This window comes from Trametes versicolor (assembly GCF_000271585.1).
Source record: "Trametes versicolor FP-101664 SS1 unplaced genomic scaffold TRAVEscaffold_4, whole genome shotgun sequence".
Lineage (NCBI taxonomy): Eukaryota > Fungi > Basidiomycota > Agaricomycetes > Polyporales > Polyporaceae > Trametes > Trametes versicolor.
Window position 1 is genome coordinate 162,840 of NW_007360324.1, and position 17,380 is coordinate 180,219.

General features: G+C 59.7%; 7 protein-coding genes across 7 annotated transcripts; 4 read left to right on the forward strand and 3 right to left on the reverse strand.

Moving 5' to 3' along the window:
* Positions 1–347: 347 nt before the first annotated feature.
* TRAVEDRAFT_70525 (uncharacterized protein) lies at positions 348–2,082 on the forward strand (the record flags this gene model as incomplete). The annotated part of the gene is made up of 12 exons (XM_008038345.1): positions 348–379; positions 447–493; positions 555–721; positions 779–911; positions 974–1,217; positions 1,289–1,296; positions 1,344–1,469; positions 1,521–1,536; positions 1,589–1,631; positions 1,691–1,699; positions 1,753–1,796; positions 1,854–2,082. 12 exons carry the CDS (start codon positions 348–350, stop codon positions 2,080–2,082), a joined length of 1,098 nt encoding a protein of 365 aa, XP_008036536.1.
* Positions 2,083–2,945: 863 nt separating this feature from the next.
* TRAVEDRAFT_164442 (kinase-like protein) lies at positions 2,946–4,540 on the forward strand (the record flags this gene model as incomplete). Its single annotated transcript, XM_008038346.1, has 6 exons — positions 2,946–3,109; positions 3,180–3,517; positions 3,572–3,790; positions 3,850–3,971; positions 4,027–4,195; positions 4,257–4,540. The coding sequence occupies 6 exons, from the start codon at positions 2,946–2,948 to the stop codon at positions 4,478–4,480; spliced, it is 1,236 nt and encodes a 411-aa protein (XP_008036537.1). The 3' UTR covers positions 4,481–4,540.
* An 813-nt stretch (positions 4,541–5,353) lies between these two features.
* Positions 5,354–7,649, forward strand: TRAVEDRAFT_164443 (uncharacterized protein). Its single transcript, XM_008038347.1, has 14 exons — positions 5,354–5,463; positions 5,537–5,850; positions 5,917–5,963; positions 6,025–6,191; positions 6,295–6,358; positions 6,421–6,509; positions 6,573–6,685; positions 6,750–6,757; positions 6,810–6,935; positions 6,997–7,012; positions 7,067–7,109; positions 7,165–7,173; positions 7,233–7,276; positions 7,342–7,649. Coding segments are annotated over exons 2-14 (996 nt in total). The 5' UTR covers positions 5,354–5,463; positions 5,537–5,848; the 3' UTR covers positions 7,610–7,649.
* A 422-nt stretch (positions 7,650–8,071) lies between these two features.
* On the reverse strand, positions 8,072–10,454 carry TRAVEDRAFT_70527 (uncharacterized protein). The gene is made up of 7 exons (XM_008038348.1): positions 10,257–10,454; positions 10,121–10,207; positions 10,005–10,065; positions 9,884–9,951; positions 9,772–9,825; positions 9,647–9,715; positions 8,072–9,586 (listed from the first exon to the last, which is right to left on the reverse strand). Exons 1-7 carry the CDS (start codon positions 10,300–10,302, stop codon positions 8,208–8,210), a joined length of 1,764 nt encoding a protein of 587 aa, XP_008036539.1. The 5' UTR covers positions 10,303–10,454; the 3' UTR covers positions 8,072–8,207.
* A 426-nt stretch (positions 10,455–10,880) lies between these two features.
* TRAVEDRAFT_164445 (uncharacterized protein) lies at positions 10,881–11,794 on the forward strand (the record flags this gene model as incomplete). The annotated part of the gene is made up of 3 exons (XM_008038349.1): positions 10,881–11,048; positions 11,114–11,462; positions 11,534–11,794. The coding sequence occupies 3 exons, from the start codon at positions 10,881–10,883 to the stop codon at positions 11,707–11,709; spliced, it is 693 nt and encodes a 230-aa protein (XP_008036540.1). The 3' UTR covers positions 11,710–11,794.
* Positions 11,795–12,169: 375 nt separating this feature from the next.
* TRAVEDRAFT_70529 (CDC45-like protein) lies at positions 12,170–15,130 on the reverse strand (the record flags this gene model as incomplete). The annotated part of the gene is made up of 8 exons (XM_008038350.1): positions 12,170–12,323; positions 12,385–12,741; positions 12,797–13,249; positions 13,305–13,619; positions 14,144–14,295; positions 14,344–14,526; positions 14,581–14,808; positions 14,861–15,130. 8 exons carry the CDS (start codon positions 15,128–15,130, stop codon positions 12,176–12,178), a joined length of 2,106 nt encoding a protein of 701 aa, XP_008036541.1. The 3' UTR covers positions 12,170–12,175.
* A 205-nt stretch (positions 15,131–15,335) lies between these two features.
* On the reverse strand, positions 15,336–17,165 carry TRAVEDRAFT_164450 (uncharacterized protein; the record flags this gene model as incomplete). The annotated part of the gene is made up of 3 exons (XM_008038351.1): positions 15,336–16,318; positions 16,372–16,584; positions 16,646–17,165. 3 exons carry the CDS (start codon positions 17,163–17,165, stop codon positions 15,369–15,371), a joined length of 1,683 nt encoding a protein of 560 aa, XP_008036542.1. The 3' UTR covers positions 15,336–15,368.
* Between the last annotated feature and the right edge of the window lie 215 nt (positions 17,166–17,380).

Here is a 17,380-nt window from a genome sequence, read left to right on the forward strand (position 1 = left end):
GGGCTCGAGGGCGCGTACGGCAGACGCGAGCCCCGGTGACTTAGAGTTTGTCGCGCTGGCCCCCCGCGGCAGGTGCATGCCCCCCGCGCGCTGTGGCCCCCATCGAAGTGCGCTTCCTCGCGTCCTGACGGGGATGCATTCTTCCATAGGCGGCCCTGGGAGAGCTAGACTGATATACCGCGGCCCAGGCCTTCTTCTGCCATGGCTGTCCTCTCATCTTTCTTTCCGTGTCCGCCGGTGCGCCTCTTAAGACTCGGGCTGATCCCCAGCGGCCGTTCGTCCACAGATCCCGTCCTCCCGTCCGCCTATATATCAGCCGTCTGGCAGGGCTCCCTCGGTAACGCAAGATGTCCTCCGTGCAATCTGTCGCGTCGTACTTGTGAGCCTTCTCCGTCTTCGCCCCCGCATGCCCTGACGTCGCTTACCGATCCTTGTTACCCGTTTAGTGCGTACTCTGTGCGATGGGACACGTCGCTGACCCTGTCTGCGCTGAGTACGTCCCCGGAGCTGATGCGCCGTCCCGCCAGATAACGTTGACGTCCGCATCGCTGCAGCCATCCTGTATTACGACTACGCCATGACCATATTCTCGGAGATCGAGTACTACTGGATCCCCGCGAAGCACTCGCTCTCGTTCTTCCTGTTCGTGACCAACCGGTACATTGGCATCCTTGGGCCCATCCCCGTGTTCTTTGAGTATTTCTCGGCGGTCTCGGAGCATGTAAGTTTTCCCCCGAGCTCGTCTGTGAGAGGATGATCGCTGACATACATGCCGCAGCGGTCAGTGTCGAACCGCCATTGTGCAGACATTTCCACGCGGTCGCGTTCTGACGTGATCCCCTTGGACAGATGTCGGCAGTTGCAACTGTACCACCAGATATTTGCTATGCTGAGTCAAGCGGTTGTCGCCAGTATGTTCCCCACATTGACTTCCGGAGCGTTGCCACTTCGCCCTGGCTAACCTCACACCCAGTCCTGCTCATTCTCCGGACATACGCGCTGTACAACTGCAGCAAACGAATGCTTGCGCTGCTCATTAGTATGCACCTCGGCGGCGCGGTTCATTGCTTGATTCGTCCCAGCGCGCGTCGCGCATTGCATCGCGAGCTAACACGCCGTTTGAAGTCTGCAGTACTGACGAGCAAGAGTCCCTTGACGACCGACACCCCGCTTGGGTTCCGCTACTCCCTATGCAACCTCTCGCTCACCGACGACCAGTGAGTCCGACGCGCGCGCACTTCCGACTGACTGACAACTGACAACGCGATACGCCGCGCGATCTTCACAGAGGTGTCCGTAAGTCAAATCCGCTGTCAGAGAGTGTTTAAACTAAACCTTGACAGATCTTGCGCTTGCGTGGAGCGCGATGCTGTGGTTCGACACCATTATATTCCTGTTGACACTGTACAAGGCGGTTCTCATGCGACGAGAACTGTCTGGGGGGTTGCTCGAGGTCTTGTTCAGAGATGGTGCGTCATTCGCATCGACGTACGGCCGCCATGCTGAATTTACTGCTACAGGAACTATATACTACGGGTATGTTCGTGGTGCTCGGGGGACTTGTGGCACTTGGCTCATCCGTTGATAGAATTCTGGTGGTTGTGAACATGATTAACATCATCACCTTCTTGGTTCGTCCTGCCTCTGGCTGGCGCTGAGCGCACTCTTACTCACGCGTCCATTCTCACAGAAAACAGCAGTAAGTTCAGTACACAATAATGTCAAGCCCGATGTCTGACCAGAATGCGCCAGCCAAACACGCCTTTGAAGGGCATGGCGACGACCATGACGAACGTGTACGTTCCCCGAAGCCTTGCACCCGCACAGAGTGTTTGATTATGTGCGCACCATAGATTGTCGGTCACACTCACGTCCCGCCTAATGCTAAATCTACGAGACCCAAGTCTCCAGCGGCGGAACGAGCACCACGCCGGCACGAGCCGATTCCGCGGGTGGTCTACAGGGCAGTTCACCTCTCGAGTGATGTCCTTCCGATACCCCACTGGCATGGACCCTGAGAGCGTCACGCTCGACGATTTTGGAACCTCTTGCACATCAGAAGGAGCGAATAGTGGGAAGTAAAGTAATGTCGCGTGTGAGTACGTTCCTGAAACCTGCTTCCCTACCACTCACTTACCATGGCCGTGCGCTCGCTAGCAGTCCGCATGTTGTATTGTTGTACCGTATCGAGGACCGTCTACGTTAGAACGGACTGTTTTGCTGTAAACTTGCTGTCAATCTTGTGCCTGGAAAGTTTTGGGGTGTGTAGTAGGCTTGACAGACTGCGCAATTTAATGTAGATCCATCGCATACTGCGATCTAGTTGTGCCTCGGGGATACGAAATCCGGCCCTGTATGTGGTCTGCTCGTTCGATGTACTTATCCTCGCTCGGGCGCTCACCCGGAACTGGTGGTGGTTGTGCAGTCGTATATAGCTGTACGTCACTCGAGAACCCTGACTGCGAAGTTTGGACAGATCGAAGAAGGATGCCTTGACCAACGAGGCGGTGGACACCATGTGTCTCAGCCTTCGCTGCTGCCGTCTTTGGAAATACAGTGGCATATCTCTCGCTACTCGGGACTTCCGTGGCATAACCCAAACCGTGCCCCGGTGACAAGCCGGCGGCAACTACTGTGCTATCATGTTCCCAGCAGTAGATGACACCGGGGTGACGAGTCGCCGCGAGTATGACACGAACTTGGACCACAAATAATCTGCCAATGGGATAGTCGTATCTCTCTTAGGGGGAGAATTTCATGATGCCGTGGCGAGTAAGTTACCGTCTGTTACTGCACAATGGCATGATGATGGTACTGGTGTGCAAGCTCGATCGCGGAGTCCTCCAAGAATATTGAGTACACACAGGCGCTCATGTGGCTGTTCGCTCTGCATCCTGCACTTAAGCGTCTAGCCTTCTGTACATGTGGTCTTGTCCGCTACCACCATGTCATCAAATGGCATCCCTACAGCGTCTCCCAGCACCCAAGCATCTGACCAACTGCCAACGCAGCCTGGTCAAACGTTGAACAACGGACGCTATGAGGTGCACCGAAAGCTAGGCTCTGGCATATACTCAACGACATGGCTAGTCTCCGACACTCGCTCAGAGTAAGTACTGCCCTATTTGAGCTATGGATCGATCCGACGGGAGATGACCGCCGAAAATCCCCAGGTACAGTGAGATCGGAGCCACAAGCAAATACTACGCTGCAAAGATCCTCACAATCGAGGGGTCACGCGAGCACATCGATGGCAGTTCGCGGGAGCTCGAGTTTCTGCAGCAGATCGCCGCGTGCGAGGACGTCAATTCTCTACCTGTCCTCCACGACCACTTCGAGGAGTCTGGGCCTCTGGGGACCCATCTGTGCTTTATAATGAACTTATTAAACTCGGACGTGTCTACCTTCCGTCGAAGCTCGCCGACCAAATCGCTACCGGCGTACACTGTGAAGAAAATACTGACACACACTCTCGAAGGGCTCATACAACTGCATGAACTCAACATCATTCACACAGGTGTGCCGTGGCTGAATATGCCGTCGCCGACGGTGACGGGACCGTATCTTTTAGACCTCAAGCTCGATAACATCCTCTTCAGCCGGGTTGGAAGCGACAAAGACGTCGACAGTGAACTGAAATCGAACCCAGCGATCGCAGACTCCGAGCTCGAGATGGAGGGAAAGAATTATCCCCTCTTTCGCTCGCAGCCTCTCCCTCACGGACATGCTTGGGATGCTTCGCCCTCCCAAGCAGAGGCCATGCAATTCACTATCATCGACCTTGGTCAAGGTGAACACACTCGTCGATTGATCGGTGAGACCCGGCTGAGGCAAACTTGCGCACCGCAGCCCAGCGTGCAGGCGAACAGCCGACCGTGGACGAGTTCTCGGCCTACTCTCTTCGCGCGCCTGAGCTGATTCTGCGCTCGGACTTCGGGCCAAAGATCGACATCTGGGCCCTTGGCTGCCTAGTGCGCCCATCGCTCGTTGTGCATTGGCATCCCCAATTGACGGTTTTTGATATAGACATTCGAAATGTTGACGGGTCGCTGGTTGTTCGCACCCGAAGAAGGAGGCGACGATTGGTCGCTCGAAGACGATCATCTCGCGAAAATGCTGGAGCTCACGGGCGAGCGTTTCAGTCCCGCCATGCTCGAACGTGCCCAGCTGCGATCAAAGTACTTGGATGCACAAGGTGCGTCCGTCGTCCCGTGATGTCCCCATCTGCTGCTCTGAGCTCATCACTCCATTCGCAGGCAATTTACTCCGCCTTGAGCTGATCCCCGGTCAGAGCATTGAGGCTGCTCTGGCAGTATACAAGACTATGCCCACGTCCGAGGTCGCCGGCGCGGCAAGCTTCATCCGCGCATGTCTCAAATTCGAACCCTCTGACCGCGCGTCCGCGAAGGAGCTAAAACTGCACCCATGGCTGACCGGCAGTAGTTGCGCACAGCGCGCGATTGATGCGACGTCGGGATGAAGGAAGAACTGGGCGCGGATGCACGGCGCTGCACGTTCTAGCGGTAGCTGCGCATGTCACAAGTTCATGAATTTTTCATGTGAGTTGGCCAGTCGACCACGTACGTCGAGAGCATGACACTCAACGGGGCCTTACATGGACCATCTAATACGATATCAGTCAGGTACTGAAGAGATAGGAAAGAATGTTACGTGTGAGTGCACACCAAACGATCATGATGTAGCAATGCAATTCAGTCGCTCACGCTAGTCATGCGTTTACCAGTGCCTATGGAGATGTTACATCGCAGCGTACATAAAATCCCATATTCGGCGCACGTTGGAGATCGATGACGGCCCTGGGTCCGCGGGATCTCCGATGCGGGTGGACTGCGCGGGCTGTCAAGCCGTCTCAGATAATGACGTCGCAAAAGAAGCCGTTAGGGTTCGGATTAAGGTTCGGATTTGGGTTCGGGATTAGGGTTCGGGTTTTGCCGGGGTTAGACGCCGCTAACTGTTTGTCCCCCCTGGAGGGAGCCGGTCTGGAATAACACGCGAACGAGGCTTTAGTGTGCCCGCCTGAGTGTTCCCGGCTTGGGGGACCCCCCGAGCGGAGCGAGGGAGGGGAGGGAACACGAATGGCGGGTCCTCTTCGCGCAAAAAACGCTAAGTCCAGACTTTAAGCGCCCTTCCCAATCGGGGAGGTTCTCTACTATTTCCTCAAACAAATCTCGATGGTGCGACGTCATTCTCTGAGACGGCCGACCAGCCGACTGCGCGCTTCCGCGCGCGTCGCCGCGACCAAACCGGGTTCAGAATATACCCACAGTTGCGTGGTTGATCAGTCGGCTACCATCAGACTCCTTCTCTCTCCCAGGAGTGCGTGCTAGTACGAGGCCCGCTATCACCGTGAGTACTTTGCAGGCTTCACGAAGCCCCGCCCCCGCGCGGCATATGATTCGGTGCTCTTCCTGCGGGCAACACGTCTACCACGCAGGCGGGAAGGTGGGTCGACCGTCGCATCGCCGACCGGCGTCTTGAAGTCCCAAATGTACATTGACTAACCCTGTTAATCCAGCTTCCGTCGTTTCCATGCCAGTTGGGACCGACAGGGCAGTTGCCTACCCCGGCTTGTGCTGTTCTGGGCGAAACATGACCCTCGCCTAGGTCACCGGTGGGGGGATGGCGGTGTGACTGGTGCTACTGCGGTATCACCAGGTCCGAACCCGCCGGCAAAGTTGGGCTTCGGGCTTCGGTAACCTTCGCAGGTTGAAGGACATAAGGCCACATATCCCACCCTCGGAGGGGCTCGGTGACCTGCGTGAACCCGCCCCTCCCCCCCGCTCTATCGACCACACTCTTCCCTGGCTCGCCCTCAGGTCCGGCCGGGATGTAAGCAGCTCTGCGCCCGCTGTGGTCTTTGTGGCGTCACGCTAACTTGGGGCGTCTGTCGATCAGGGCCGAGAGTATCCAACTCAACAACAACCTGGCTGCAGCGTCGATAAGTGAGTGGCTTAGTCCCTGTTGGCCCATGGTAGCGGACGGCTGATAGCAACCGATCTCCAGGCCTCCTGTATTTCGACTACAGCTTGACGGTAGGCTCGGAGATCGACCTGTTCTGGGGCTCCGCGAGGTGGTCCGCAGCCTCGGTGCTCTTCGTTATCAACCGATACCTAGGCCTATTGGGGATCCTGCCCGTCATGTTCGAATACTTTGGCAGTTATTCTCCCGAGGTGGGAACTTTTCTGCGTCTGTGTTCATGAGCGCGCTGACTTTCCATTAGCGGTCAGTACATTTACCCCCCTTTACTTGTGGTGCTCCCGTCGAATACCGGGCAGATGTCGACAGCTTCAGACCTATCACCAATACTACTCAATCGCAATGCAGGTCGTCGTCGCCAGTGAGTGACCGCACCAGGACTCCCAACCAGCATGCCACTTACGCGAAGGTGCCTGCCGCTAGTCATCTTGGTCCTTCGAACCGTCGCTCTGTACGACTGGGACAAACGGGTTGTGCGGATGTTTATGACGATGTGCCCCACCCTTGCCCTAGTATGTCATCATCATCCGCATCCCGTCTGAACGCGCCACGCATCCTAATTGCAATTTTCACAGTTCACGGTGCTTGTCGTTGCGGACGTCGTGAGACTGACGCCTGCCGACCCCATAATGCATGGTCCAAAACCCTCTATCATGGGCTACTGCAACCTCTCCCTCACGGTGGCACAGTGCGCATCCGCCCGCCCTTTCATTCATAGTAGGCTGGCTAACCGCCGCCGCACCTTCTCATAGAGGCGTCCGTACGTCCGTCTTCCGTTGGCTGCGAGTGCGCGCCGCTCACCGAAATCGCAGGCGCGGTCGTTGGGTGGCTTTCGATGCTCTGTGTCGAGACGACCATTTTTGGCCTTACCCTGATCAAATCCATCCGCATGCGGGACAGCCTACGCCACGGCGTGCTCGGAGTCGTGTTCCGCGACGGTCAGGTTTACTCTCCTTCCCCAGCCGGTCATTTGGCTGATCTCCCGATATGATAATGCAGGCGCAATATACTACGGGTCAGTTTGCCCGCGCCATCTCTTTCACGTGCTTGTATACTGACACTCCTGTAGCATCCTGGTCCTCGTCGGTGCGGCGAACATAATCACGTTCCTGGTACGTTCCTCCCGAGCAACGACCCCCCTCTTCTACTAAGCACTTCTTCCTGCAGGCACCCGGGGTACAAAATTTCTCTCCCACGGCGAGACGTCCCACTAACGTCCCCTCGCCGTCCGACAGATCAGCGAGAACAGCCGCGGAATCGCGACAACGATCACAAACGCGTACGCCTCTTCTCCCCGCGCACCTCTCCGCGTCCCCCACTCACCCGCCACGCGCACTCCCCCAGGCTGTCGACGACGCTCACCTCGCGCATGTGCCTCAACCTGCGCGACCCAAGCCTGCACCGCGGCGGGCTGCGCATGGGCGGCTGGACGTTCGAGCACTCGCAGCCGACGTATCCCGGCGCGCCCCCCACCGCGAGCCGCGCGCAGCCGCTCTCCTTCCGCCACCGCTCCGCCGGCTACGGCGGCGAGACGACGGACTCGGACATCGAGATGGAGGCGGATGCAGACGCAGACTCGGACTCCTCGGACCCGCACGCCCGCGCGTACTAGTGCGGACGCACCACGCTCCTTATATCCAATTTTTCACGAGTATATTTTCTGTTTCATGACCACGTTGGGAGTGCTGGGTGCCTTGGGCTCTGTGTCTCGCGAAGTCTAAAGTTCGCACCGCCACCTCCAGGTTCTCCTTGTTCGCGTCGATCGCGTCTACGACGTCCTGGTCGGGTGCGCACGTATCCGCCGTGCCTGTATCGCGACCACCCTAGTGTGCACAGACTCTAACTGACAGGATCGCGACCCTGTGCAGCGCCCGCCCGTCGATCATCGGGTGCGTTCTTAACGGACCGACGGGGTCGCCCACCCGTCCGGTCCCTGGAGTCTGCAGTAATCTGGCAGCGTGAGTCCACCGCCAGACGGCGACATATGCCTCGAGGGGCACGTCGCGACCGCGTCAGAGCAGTGTCAGAGCCCGTGCGTCGCGGACGTCCCAACTGCATTCCTTCTTTTTCCGAGCCGCGTATATTGCAGAAAGTCCTGCCGGCTCAAGGGTATAGGAGCGCTACGTCTGTCCGCGCGCACTCAGAAACCCAGTAGTACTTACTTCCACCCTCTCAACCCTCTCAACCCTCTCAACCCAATATCTCCCAATCTACCCCCTCCCCGCCGCAGCCGCAGCCGCAGCCTGCAACACCGCCGCCCTCCACCGCGGGTCGTCCGCCGCCGTCGCCGACGGCGCCCTATACTCATACCCATACCCATACCCCGCCGCGCTGCGCATATGCGGCACGCTCCCATACCTTCTGATCTCCGCCCCCGCCATATACGGGTTCGGCAGCGCGAGGTCGTCGTACGCCCCAGCGCCCGCGCCGCGCCGGCCCACCCGCGGGCCCGCGCTGTACGGCCGGAACAGCGGGTCGCTCGTGCTCCGCAGGTGCGCCGCCTCAGGTAGTCTCGCGCTCGCGTGCATGTGCATGTTGGCGGGGTGCGAGGGGGTGAGCGCGGCGGGGTGCCCGGAGGAGGACGCGCTTATGGGGCTGGGGCTGGCGTTGATGTTGGCGTGGCTGCCAAAGTGGATGCTGGGCGCCATGGAGTGGATGGACACCGCGCTCGGCGTCGCGGCGTGCGTGCGCGCGGGCGCGCCCGCGTAGTGCACCGCGTACGGCGCGAGGTACGCGTACCCCGGGGGCCCGGGCGGCGGCCCGACGGCGTACACCTGCGGGCTCGCCGCCCTGCTGCTATACTGCGAGTTCGGGCCGGGCCCAGCGTAGTGCGCGGGCGGCCCGTACGGCGAGTGGTAGTACAGCTCGGGGGGCGGCTGGCGCACGGGCGTGGGCGGGAAGGCGGAGGCGTAGCTGAGCCCGGACGCGTAGCTGCGCCCGGAGAGCGCGGTCTGCGGGCGCGAGAGCGGGTCCGAGAACGGGTTGGCGTTGTTGAGCAGGAGCGAGCGCTGGGACGCGCGCTGGGCCATCTCCCGCGAAGGGCGCGGAGACGCGGGGAGCGACGCGGGCGCGGTGGGCCGCCGGAAGAGGTGCTCTGAGGCGCGCGAGGCGCGCAGGGAGAAGAGCCGGCGCAACGTGGGGGGCGCGGGCGCGGCGGACTGCTCGCTCTCCATGCTGGAGGTGGAGAAGCGCGACTGGAGGATGGACGGCTCGACCTCGCGCATCTCGGACTCGGTTGCGCCGTACGACGGCGTGCGCTGGAGCGGGCCCATGCGCGCCACGCCCGCCGGGGTGTTGGACGCGGGCGCGGCGTTGGCGACGAAGAACCGCTTGGGGACGGTCTTGGGGCGGGGGGCGGAGTTCTGCGAGTATACGGATGCGGAGCTTGCGGTGCCCGCGGAGCGTGTTGAGGGCCGGCTGTTCAGCGGCTTGTTGTCGGAGGAGGGGAGCAAATGAGTGACGGACTGCGCGGAGATGATGGAGGTTGTCCAGCTCCCGGTTTGTGAATCGAGTAGATCTATGGGTGTAACGAGAGGGAAAGGGCGAGGTACGCGGGACATTATGCAGAGGTATACGGTATAGCCAAGAACTGCGGGTGTGGTGGGCAGACATCAGCGTGGGGATATGAATTTCGAGAGAGGAGACTCACGAAGTCCTGTGATGGACCATGCGCTTGAGAGGAATACAAGCTCGAAAATTTTACATGTCGTCCGTGAGTCTATGGGGAGAACGTAATCAGGACGATCCCGAGACGGGGATTAGGGAATGACTGACTGAAGATAGAACAAGAAAGAGTGAAGCCAAATAGCGTGAACGGCACCGCAGAACCTGGCAAAGGGAGATCCCGTCAGGATCGACGCTGCGGATCCGCGAGGTAGGCACATACCAACATGGATGGCAAGGAGGAAGAGCATCCGAAGGAGCTCTTTCCACAAACGGAATACAACAACGGCCCTACGGCATACGAGTATGAGTTTCAAGTTACGTGCGCATGAAGAGTTTCTCACATGAGATACAACAGTAGGGACGTCACCGCGTTGACGCCGATGAGGGCAAGGATGATAGCGCCTGTAGAACTGGAGCGTAAGGTTGTGTTGCAACCTGGACGTATTGCTTCACGTACGTTGCAAAGTAGAGAAGTGAACCCATTCCTTCGACAAGTATACAGACAAAACAACAGCGAACGCAAGGCTGGCGATAGAAATGAAAGCTGTGCAGAGTCAGCGTCGCGAAAGAAGGCCGGCTGCGCATGCACTCACCAAAGATGACCACCCTGATGGATCTGAACAAGCGCCACCACTCCATCGTGTACAAGTCCAGCCAGAACGAAAGAAAAGAGTGTAAAGGCGAACGAAGAAGAAATAACAGAAAAGCCCACCAGGGACTCCGCAGAGAGAGTCGAAGGGAAGAGGGACTCAGTCAAAGCCCTGTGAACGGGGGACGTACCGGAACAGTTGGTCGTGGGCGTGGCCGCATATTTATACGGAGCTCGGAGAGAGGGAAGTGTCTGACAGGGTCGTGGCATCTGCTATCAGGCAGACGATGACAGCGAAGGACGGTCGTGACTGGCTTTTGTCCAGCCTCCGCCGTGCCAGGCGTGGGCGGTGACGTTCTTGGGCGGGCGCGACAGTCATTCTGCTGGATATTGATGCTATTGCAGCTGCAGCTCTGTCACTGCGCACGGCCTCGTCGCGGTCTGAATCCTACCGGGAGTGCACCCACAGGCGCCAGCGAGCGCGACCAACGCGGAGAGTCACACGGGGAACGCGTGCCGTCACACGCGATCACCCGTCTGCTGGGCCGGAGAGTGACGTCGTGGGCTGTCCCGAGCCTTGCGGCAGCGACAGCTCGCAGGGTTATATTCCGCCGTGCAACCATCCGATATGTCCGAGCAGGAGCCCCTTCTGCCCGCTGCAGCCAACTACGACGGCTGCAGCTCGCTCGAGGCCCAGGAACGCGACCTCGGCTCGAAGAGCACATACCAGCGCGCCAAAATCCGCACCGCCGAGGTCCTCGAGTCCACCCCCCTGCACTACTCTGTCATCTCCCTTGTCAGGATCCCCTCCAACTCTCTGACGTGATGATCATGTACTGATAATTGCCATACGCACACTAGGTCCTAATTGACTCCGCGTGTGTGCTCGCCGACCTCGCCTACACCTTCCTGTCCACCGACTGTACGCCCATCGAGGGCCCGGAGACCCCACTCTGGCTGAACATCCTCGCCAACGTCTCTCTCGTCATCACCACGCTGTTCCTCGCCGAGATACCCTTCACGCTCTGGGCCCTCGGCGCCCAGTACTACAACCCACGCGGCCCCGTGGTCCACGCGATACTGCACCTCTTCGATGCGCTCGTCATCCTCACCACTTTTATACTCGAGATCGTCCTGCGCGGACGCGAGCGAGAACTCGCGTCGCTGCTCGTCATCCTGCGTCTGTGGCGATTGGTTAAGCTTGTGCAAGGTAGGTGCCCATGCTGTGTAACTGCGCACTGCACACTCTTCGAAACGCCTCATCCGAGTTCTCTCTGCTAGGGATTGCCGTCAGCGCAGGGGAACTCGACGAGCAACAGGCCGAGCAGCTCGCCGAGACCCGCGAACAACTCAACGACGCGCTCAAATCTCTCCACGCTGTGCGACAGGAGAACCAAGAGCTCCGTGCACGCATCGCGTTCACGCACGGCACAGAAACAGCGCGCGACGAACTTTAACCCGGGCTCATCCCATTGTGACTTGCATGTATACCCTTCTCTGTCTCGCGCCCTGCTTTCTCCTGCTTTCATGTCCCAGCCTGCACGATATATATCCCATGCCCGATGTCTTGGATACAACTAGGTGTGTACAATGTCAACGATACATATTATTAAGGCGACCTCCGAATCGCTACAGAACGTTCGCGGGTAATGCTACTCGATACAGTGTGTGCGTGTCTATACTACAACGCACACACAACCCGGTTGTGCATGCGGTTCTGCACCTCTTCGATGCGAAATACTGCCCTATACACTACCTTGGCACCAACCTATGCAGGCCTTCGGAGGCCGGTTTGAGCCAGCCCTGCAGACTTATCCGCGAAGTAATCATTACACCTCTAGTGATACATGATGCCGTCAGAGCAAATGCAGAGTATAGTTAATAGGACCGTGATGCAGAGGAAATGGGGGCGAAATGGGGGGATCAGAACCGCTCCCCGCCCTCGCACAAAGTCTCAAGGAAGACCTTCAGGTCCTCCTTGTTGATCTCGAGCACGCTCGTGTCGAACGTGCCGTGCCTCGTCCGCGCGTTACACCGCTCCTTCGCGTCCAAAAACGCCAGACCAAACTCGCTACGCATGCCATCAGCATTCCGTCCCCTCACCTCAAGGCAAAAAAAAGAAAAAGACTCACTTCTTGCGCACGTCGTCGAAATCCGGCGCCCCCGTCACACCAACCACAATATACGTCCCCGCATGCTCGTTCAGGCACGCCACGACGAGCGGGAGCGCCTTGCGCGTGCGGGAGCGCGCGTACGCGGGCGCAGTGGGCGCGACGCGGTCGCGCAGCGCGTCGAGCAGCCACAGCGCGAGGCGCGCGAGGATGCCCGGGTGCGCGAACAGCGGCAGGTCTGGGCCCTGCGTGAGCACGACGACGCGGTGCCCGCGCAGCGTCTTGATGTCCTGCTTGTCGATCACGGACGAGCCCTGGCGCATGATTGCGCGGTGCAGCGCCATTGAGAGCGAGATCGCCTCGCGTAGTCGTTCGATGCTGGGGCGCGTGTTCAGTCGGGTGGACGGGACAGAGAGAAGCAAAAGGGGCTTACTCGCTGAGCGCGTCGTACGCGGACCAGAAGTTCTTCACCCACCACTGCAGCTCGCCGTTGTCGCCGTCGTCCTTCCCGTCGACACCCTGCGCCTTCACGACGTTCGCGAGCACGCCCGGGGGCACGTTCTCGCGCTCGTCGTCGCGGTGGCGGCCCTCGCGCCCGCCGTCCCAGATCTTCCCGCCGCCAAACCACTCGCCGCCATTCCGCGTGCCCTCGACCTCGACCTCGATGCGCGTGCCGCCCGCGACGTCGATCAGCGCGGAGAGCGCCTCGACGGCATCGCCCGCGGAGAGCGGCTGCGAGCGGTAGCCGTAACAGCGCATGAAGGACGGGTAGGAGAGCTCGACGAGGCCGTACTCGGGCGCGAGCTGGTCGAGCTTCTGGCGTAGGGAGAGTCGGAGGTCTTTCGCCATGTGCGAGTATGGTTGCTGCGTCTCTGTTATTGAGAACCTGCAAGATGGTTAGTCCTGGGCTACACAAGGACAAGGTGAGAAAGGCTGCGTACCCCATCTTAGCGAGTAGGCCTGTTAGCCGTTTCCGACCGCGCTCCTTCCAGATACCGAGTTTCGTCGCGACGTAGCCCGAGTGGTACATCGCGTCATAGAGGGTCCAATGTCGGAACATCATAAATCGGAGCTCGTCGGATGAGTATACAGAGTTGTCATCTGGGTTCTGAGACTTGTACTCTTCACCGGGCGCATTTGGTGGGGCGGGATTGAGGCGCGCGACCTCGTCGTGGTATATAGATTGGTATTTGTCGTACTCTTCGCGGGATATGCGAGAGGTGATGTATTGGTATGTGAGGCCGAGGATAGCTAGCCTATAAAATCTCATGGCATGAGTAAGAGTTGCTGCACCGCTCGGACACGGGAGAGTGCCCTGTTTCTTGAACGCCCTGTTCCCCGGAACATATTCCCTGGAACATTTCGGATCGCTTGATTGAGTGACTGGGCCACTGCAGTCACTATCTGGGCACGTCGTCTGCGCGACGTCTCTCAGTGGCCTGTTTGGCTTCCCTGCCTTCGTGTCGCGTAGGCCAGCTCGTGGCCGACTTGTTAACCATCGACACCACACCATCATGCCTCTTTAGGTCATACTCATCCGGTATGAGATGGGCCGTCTCCATTGCAGTGGATGCGACCGCGGCTGCAAGAGCAGGCTCGGCCGCATCGACTAGGAGTTGACAAGAGAAAGAGCGCTACGTGACGCGCGCAGGCCACTCGAAGGCCACGCATTCAGGTCGAAGCAAACCATCGATCCGCGCTTGTTCCATGGGACGGGCTGAATGCGTTCCGCGGAACATCTGCGCCAGGTGACGGGACTTTCTGGGACACGGGGACGTACCATAGGAGATCGTTATCCACCCGTTCTAGCACTGTGGCGAGAATGTACATCGTCCCCGCTGCACTCTGTCCGTGCCATGTACCTGACCTGTAGTACTTGATGAGCTTGTTCTCGTGCTGTGCCCGCTCTTCTCGGGATATTCGATTGGGTTGCTGCACGCAGGTCAGCAAGTTGGGTAATGCTGGAGGTGCGGAGCCCACATCAACTTTGCGCCGCTTTCCCTGTTTCCTGCCTCCCTCGCCTAATGACCGCCGCTTTCTTGAGGGGGAGGCATCGCCGTCTTCATACTCATCTCCATCCTCGTTGTCCTCGCCGTCCTCTTCCGCCTCTTCGTCCTCATCTTCGTCAGAGTCTTCCTCGTCTGAGTCCTCCTCGGGCGCGTACTGCAGACACTGAGTGAGTTACGATGTATCAGAGGGACACCGTGATTCACTCACCGTTAGCACTTCCCATGCCTTGCGCTCGTCCTGCAGACCCTCCACACCACCATCGTCCCATACGACGATCCGGTCTCCGTTTTCTCCGCCGCCAAACACACTAGACAAGTTCTGTGGCCGTGAAGAGTCGATGATGTGCACCGTGAGGCTGGTCGGGAAGTCGCCGAACCACTCTTCGGACGGGAGGTCGAGGATGGCACCCATGTTGAACATGATGAGTGTATGTAGCTATGTACCACGCTCAGACACATCCTCCACATTGATTTCACTCATGACTCACGTCTGCGTATGTTGTGAGCTCGTCCCGTATGCGCTCGAGCTCAGCGTGGCCCGAGACGGGGATGAGTTTGTGCATGACGTCGTCCTGCTTGAAGAGGTCGGCCAGCATCTTGGAGGCGCATAGCGCGTCAACGTCCGGGGCGACCAGTATGATTACTGAGGATGCAGCAGTCCTTGGGGAGCGGCGGTGGGCGGCGAGGATCTTGGCATAGGCTTCGCCATAGGATGGGCGGGAGGCTGAGCCGAGGTGGGGAGGCGGAAGCCAAACCATAGAGTGTTAAAGGCCGTCAAAGTGTGGTACAAGTTAAAAGACGCGTCAAAGTCAGTGCTGCTAGTGTTTGGCGGGGTAGTGGGTGGGTGTAAGATGAGAACGCGTCTCGTCAACAACGCGTCCAAAACGCTGTCCACGCACGCACGTGACACGCGTCGCGTCTGTGGCTGAAATCAGGCACGCTCCCCTCTCAAGCCAGAACGAGCGGTGAAGTGTGATATATTGCGTATTATATGGACTATAGGCCGGGAATCCAGCTGGACCTCTCGCGCACATCCCGCCTCTTCCCGCGGATGCCCCACACGCCCCAGTTCGTCTTCACCATCACGCGCGGGTCAAAGTCCGCGACCTCCCACTTCTCGCTCCCAAACGCATTCGGGCCCGGGGTAACCACCCAGTCGAACTCGCCCGCAACCTCCGGCGCCGCCGACAGCGACTTCACGTCGCGCTCCACATCCGCGGGCGAGAACCCGGTCACGAAGATCGGGCACTTGCTCGCCAGCAGCAGCGGCATCACCGGGCCCCACTCCGTCGGCGACGCGATCTGCAGGTACGGCTCCCCCGTCTCCTCGTTCACCGACGTCGGCGACGGGAACCCGAACCCGGGCGAGAACAGGAAGAAGCAGTCCGTGTACGGGTCGAACGTCTCCTGGAACTGCGCGTGCACCTCCGCGTAGTTGGCTTGCATGCCGGTGATGGTCAGCTGCGGCGTGTATGGAACGGTGTAGGACGGTACGCCGAACTCCTGGATGGACTCCCGCGTGCGCTTGAGGCGCATGATCGGCGCGGGTGTCGGCGGCTGGTAAACGTTGGGCACGTAAACGGGCTTTTCCTCCTCTGCTGGCTGCTGTTCTGGCGGGGTTTGCGAGTCCGACGATGCCGGGGCGGTGTCATTGGGCGCAGAAGAGCCCGCCGCTTCCGCCGACGAAGTGGCGGTCTTAGTAGACCTACTCGACGCAGGCCCTTTGTTGAGCTCGCTGATAGGCTTCGGCAGAGACACTTGAGGACCGATGAAGTACAGGTGGAACAGCGCAGACGGGAACAGCATGCAGAGCTGCTCCCAAACGTGAGGCGGGAGGGCGGACTCTGCTCGTGCGCCAAGGATGAATATCCTCATCTGCGGCTTGGTGGCAGCAGCCTCCGGTGTCTCCGGCGCACCAGGCGGCACATGCAGATTTGTCCGAAGAGCTGTATACACAGCGTAAGCGGGAGGAACACGGACCCCAGCTCTCACTACTCACCTGCCAAAGAGCGGCTGCCCTCGGGGGTCAACCTCTGGTTGCTGATCGTGAGGTTGCTGAACTGGTGCAGCACAGAGCCGACGGTGATCGGGTAGGTGAGGATTTTGCTGGCGTGCCTCCGGGACCGCTCCGAATCCATGGAGGGGAATTCTCGAGTGTACCAAAACACATCCCAGTTCGCAAACGAAATTGCTGCCTCGGTGTCTTGCTCGCCTAGCACAAACACACACGTTCACTCCCATACCCCCACTTGACCGGGACTGAGCATGCGTACCTGGGAGCTCAAACTCGCGCATCCTCCGTCCACTCCTCAGATCATGCTCGTCCTCGTTGACTTCCCTCAACCGTCCACAGTACTTCTGGTGCTCCTCATCCGCCGCCCAGTGCTCCTCCGAGCAGTGCGTCGGCCACCCGCAGTCCGGGCACTCGTGCGCCACCGCGCGCGGCTGCGCCTTCGTGTGCGCGTGCACGCCGTCGTGCTCCGCCGCGCACACGGGGCACGGCGCGAGCTTGCGGATCGCCTCGCCGCGCGCGCGCAGGGCGGGGAACGGCGACTGCGAGAACGGGTGGAAGAGGTCGTCCTCGGCGAGCACCGGCGGCTGGTCCTTCGCCGCGGCGCTGGCGGGCGCGGGCTTGCTTTTGAACCAGCTGATGAAGGGGCGGGTGCTGGCGGGGACGCGGTTGGTGGCAGATGGGGAGGAAATGAGGGGGAGGCGGCTACGGGGCAGACAGGGCGCTGCTGCTCGGCCTGCTAGGAGGCGTGTGCAGGACCGCCGGGGTAGTTGGGAGAGCATGGCCGTCGGCCGTGCTGGGGTTTGTGTCGACCACGGGCTACAGGCTGCAGCGGTCAGTGAGGTGAGCGGAAGAGCGTGAAGAACGTGAGGACTGCAAGCGAGTTGAGGACTCGAGGCGCGCCGATTCGCCGCGTCTACCTTTCACTTGCCGCCCGACGTTGACCTCGGTCCTCGTCCCCTCCGCCACCACCACCTCCTCGACATCGACGAGGGCA

Excerpts from the sequence above, each read along its gene's own strand:
- TRAVEDRAFT_164443 (XM_008038347.1), top strand. Across the intron at positions 5,964-6,024 it reads CCTGGCTGCAGCGTCGATAA|GCCTCCTGTATTTCGACTAC; the intron begins GTGAGTGGCTTA and ends ACCGATCTCCAG. Across the intron at positions 6,510-6,572 it reads TGTGCCCCACCCTTGCCCTA|TTCACGGTGCTTGTCGTTGC; the intron begins GTATGTCATCAT and ends CAATTTTCACAG.
- TRAVEDRAFT_70527 (XM_008038348.1), bottom strand. The coding sequence starts at position 10,302 with ATGGAGTGGTGGCGCTTGTTCAGATCCATCAGGGTGGTCATCTTTG. Across the intron at positions 9,952-10,004 it reads TCCCTACTGTTGTATCTCAT|GGCCGTTGTTGTATTCCGTT; the intron begins GTGAGAAACTCT and ends CGTATGCCGTAG. Across the intron at positions 9,826-9,883 it reads CCTCCTTGCCATCCATGTTG|GTTCTGCGGTGCCGTTCACG; the intron begins GTATGTGCCTAC and ends TCCCTTTGCCAG.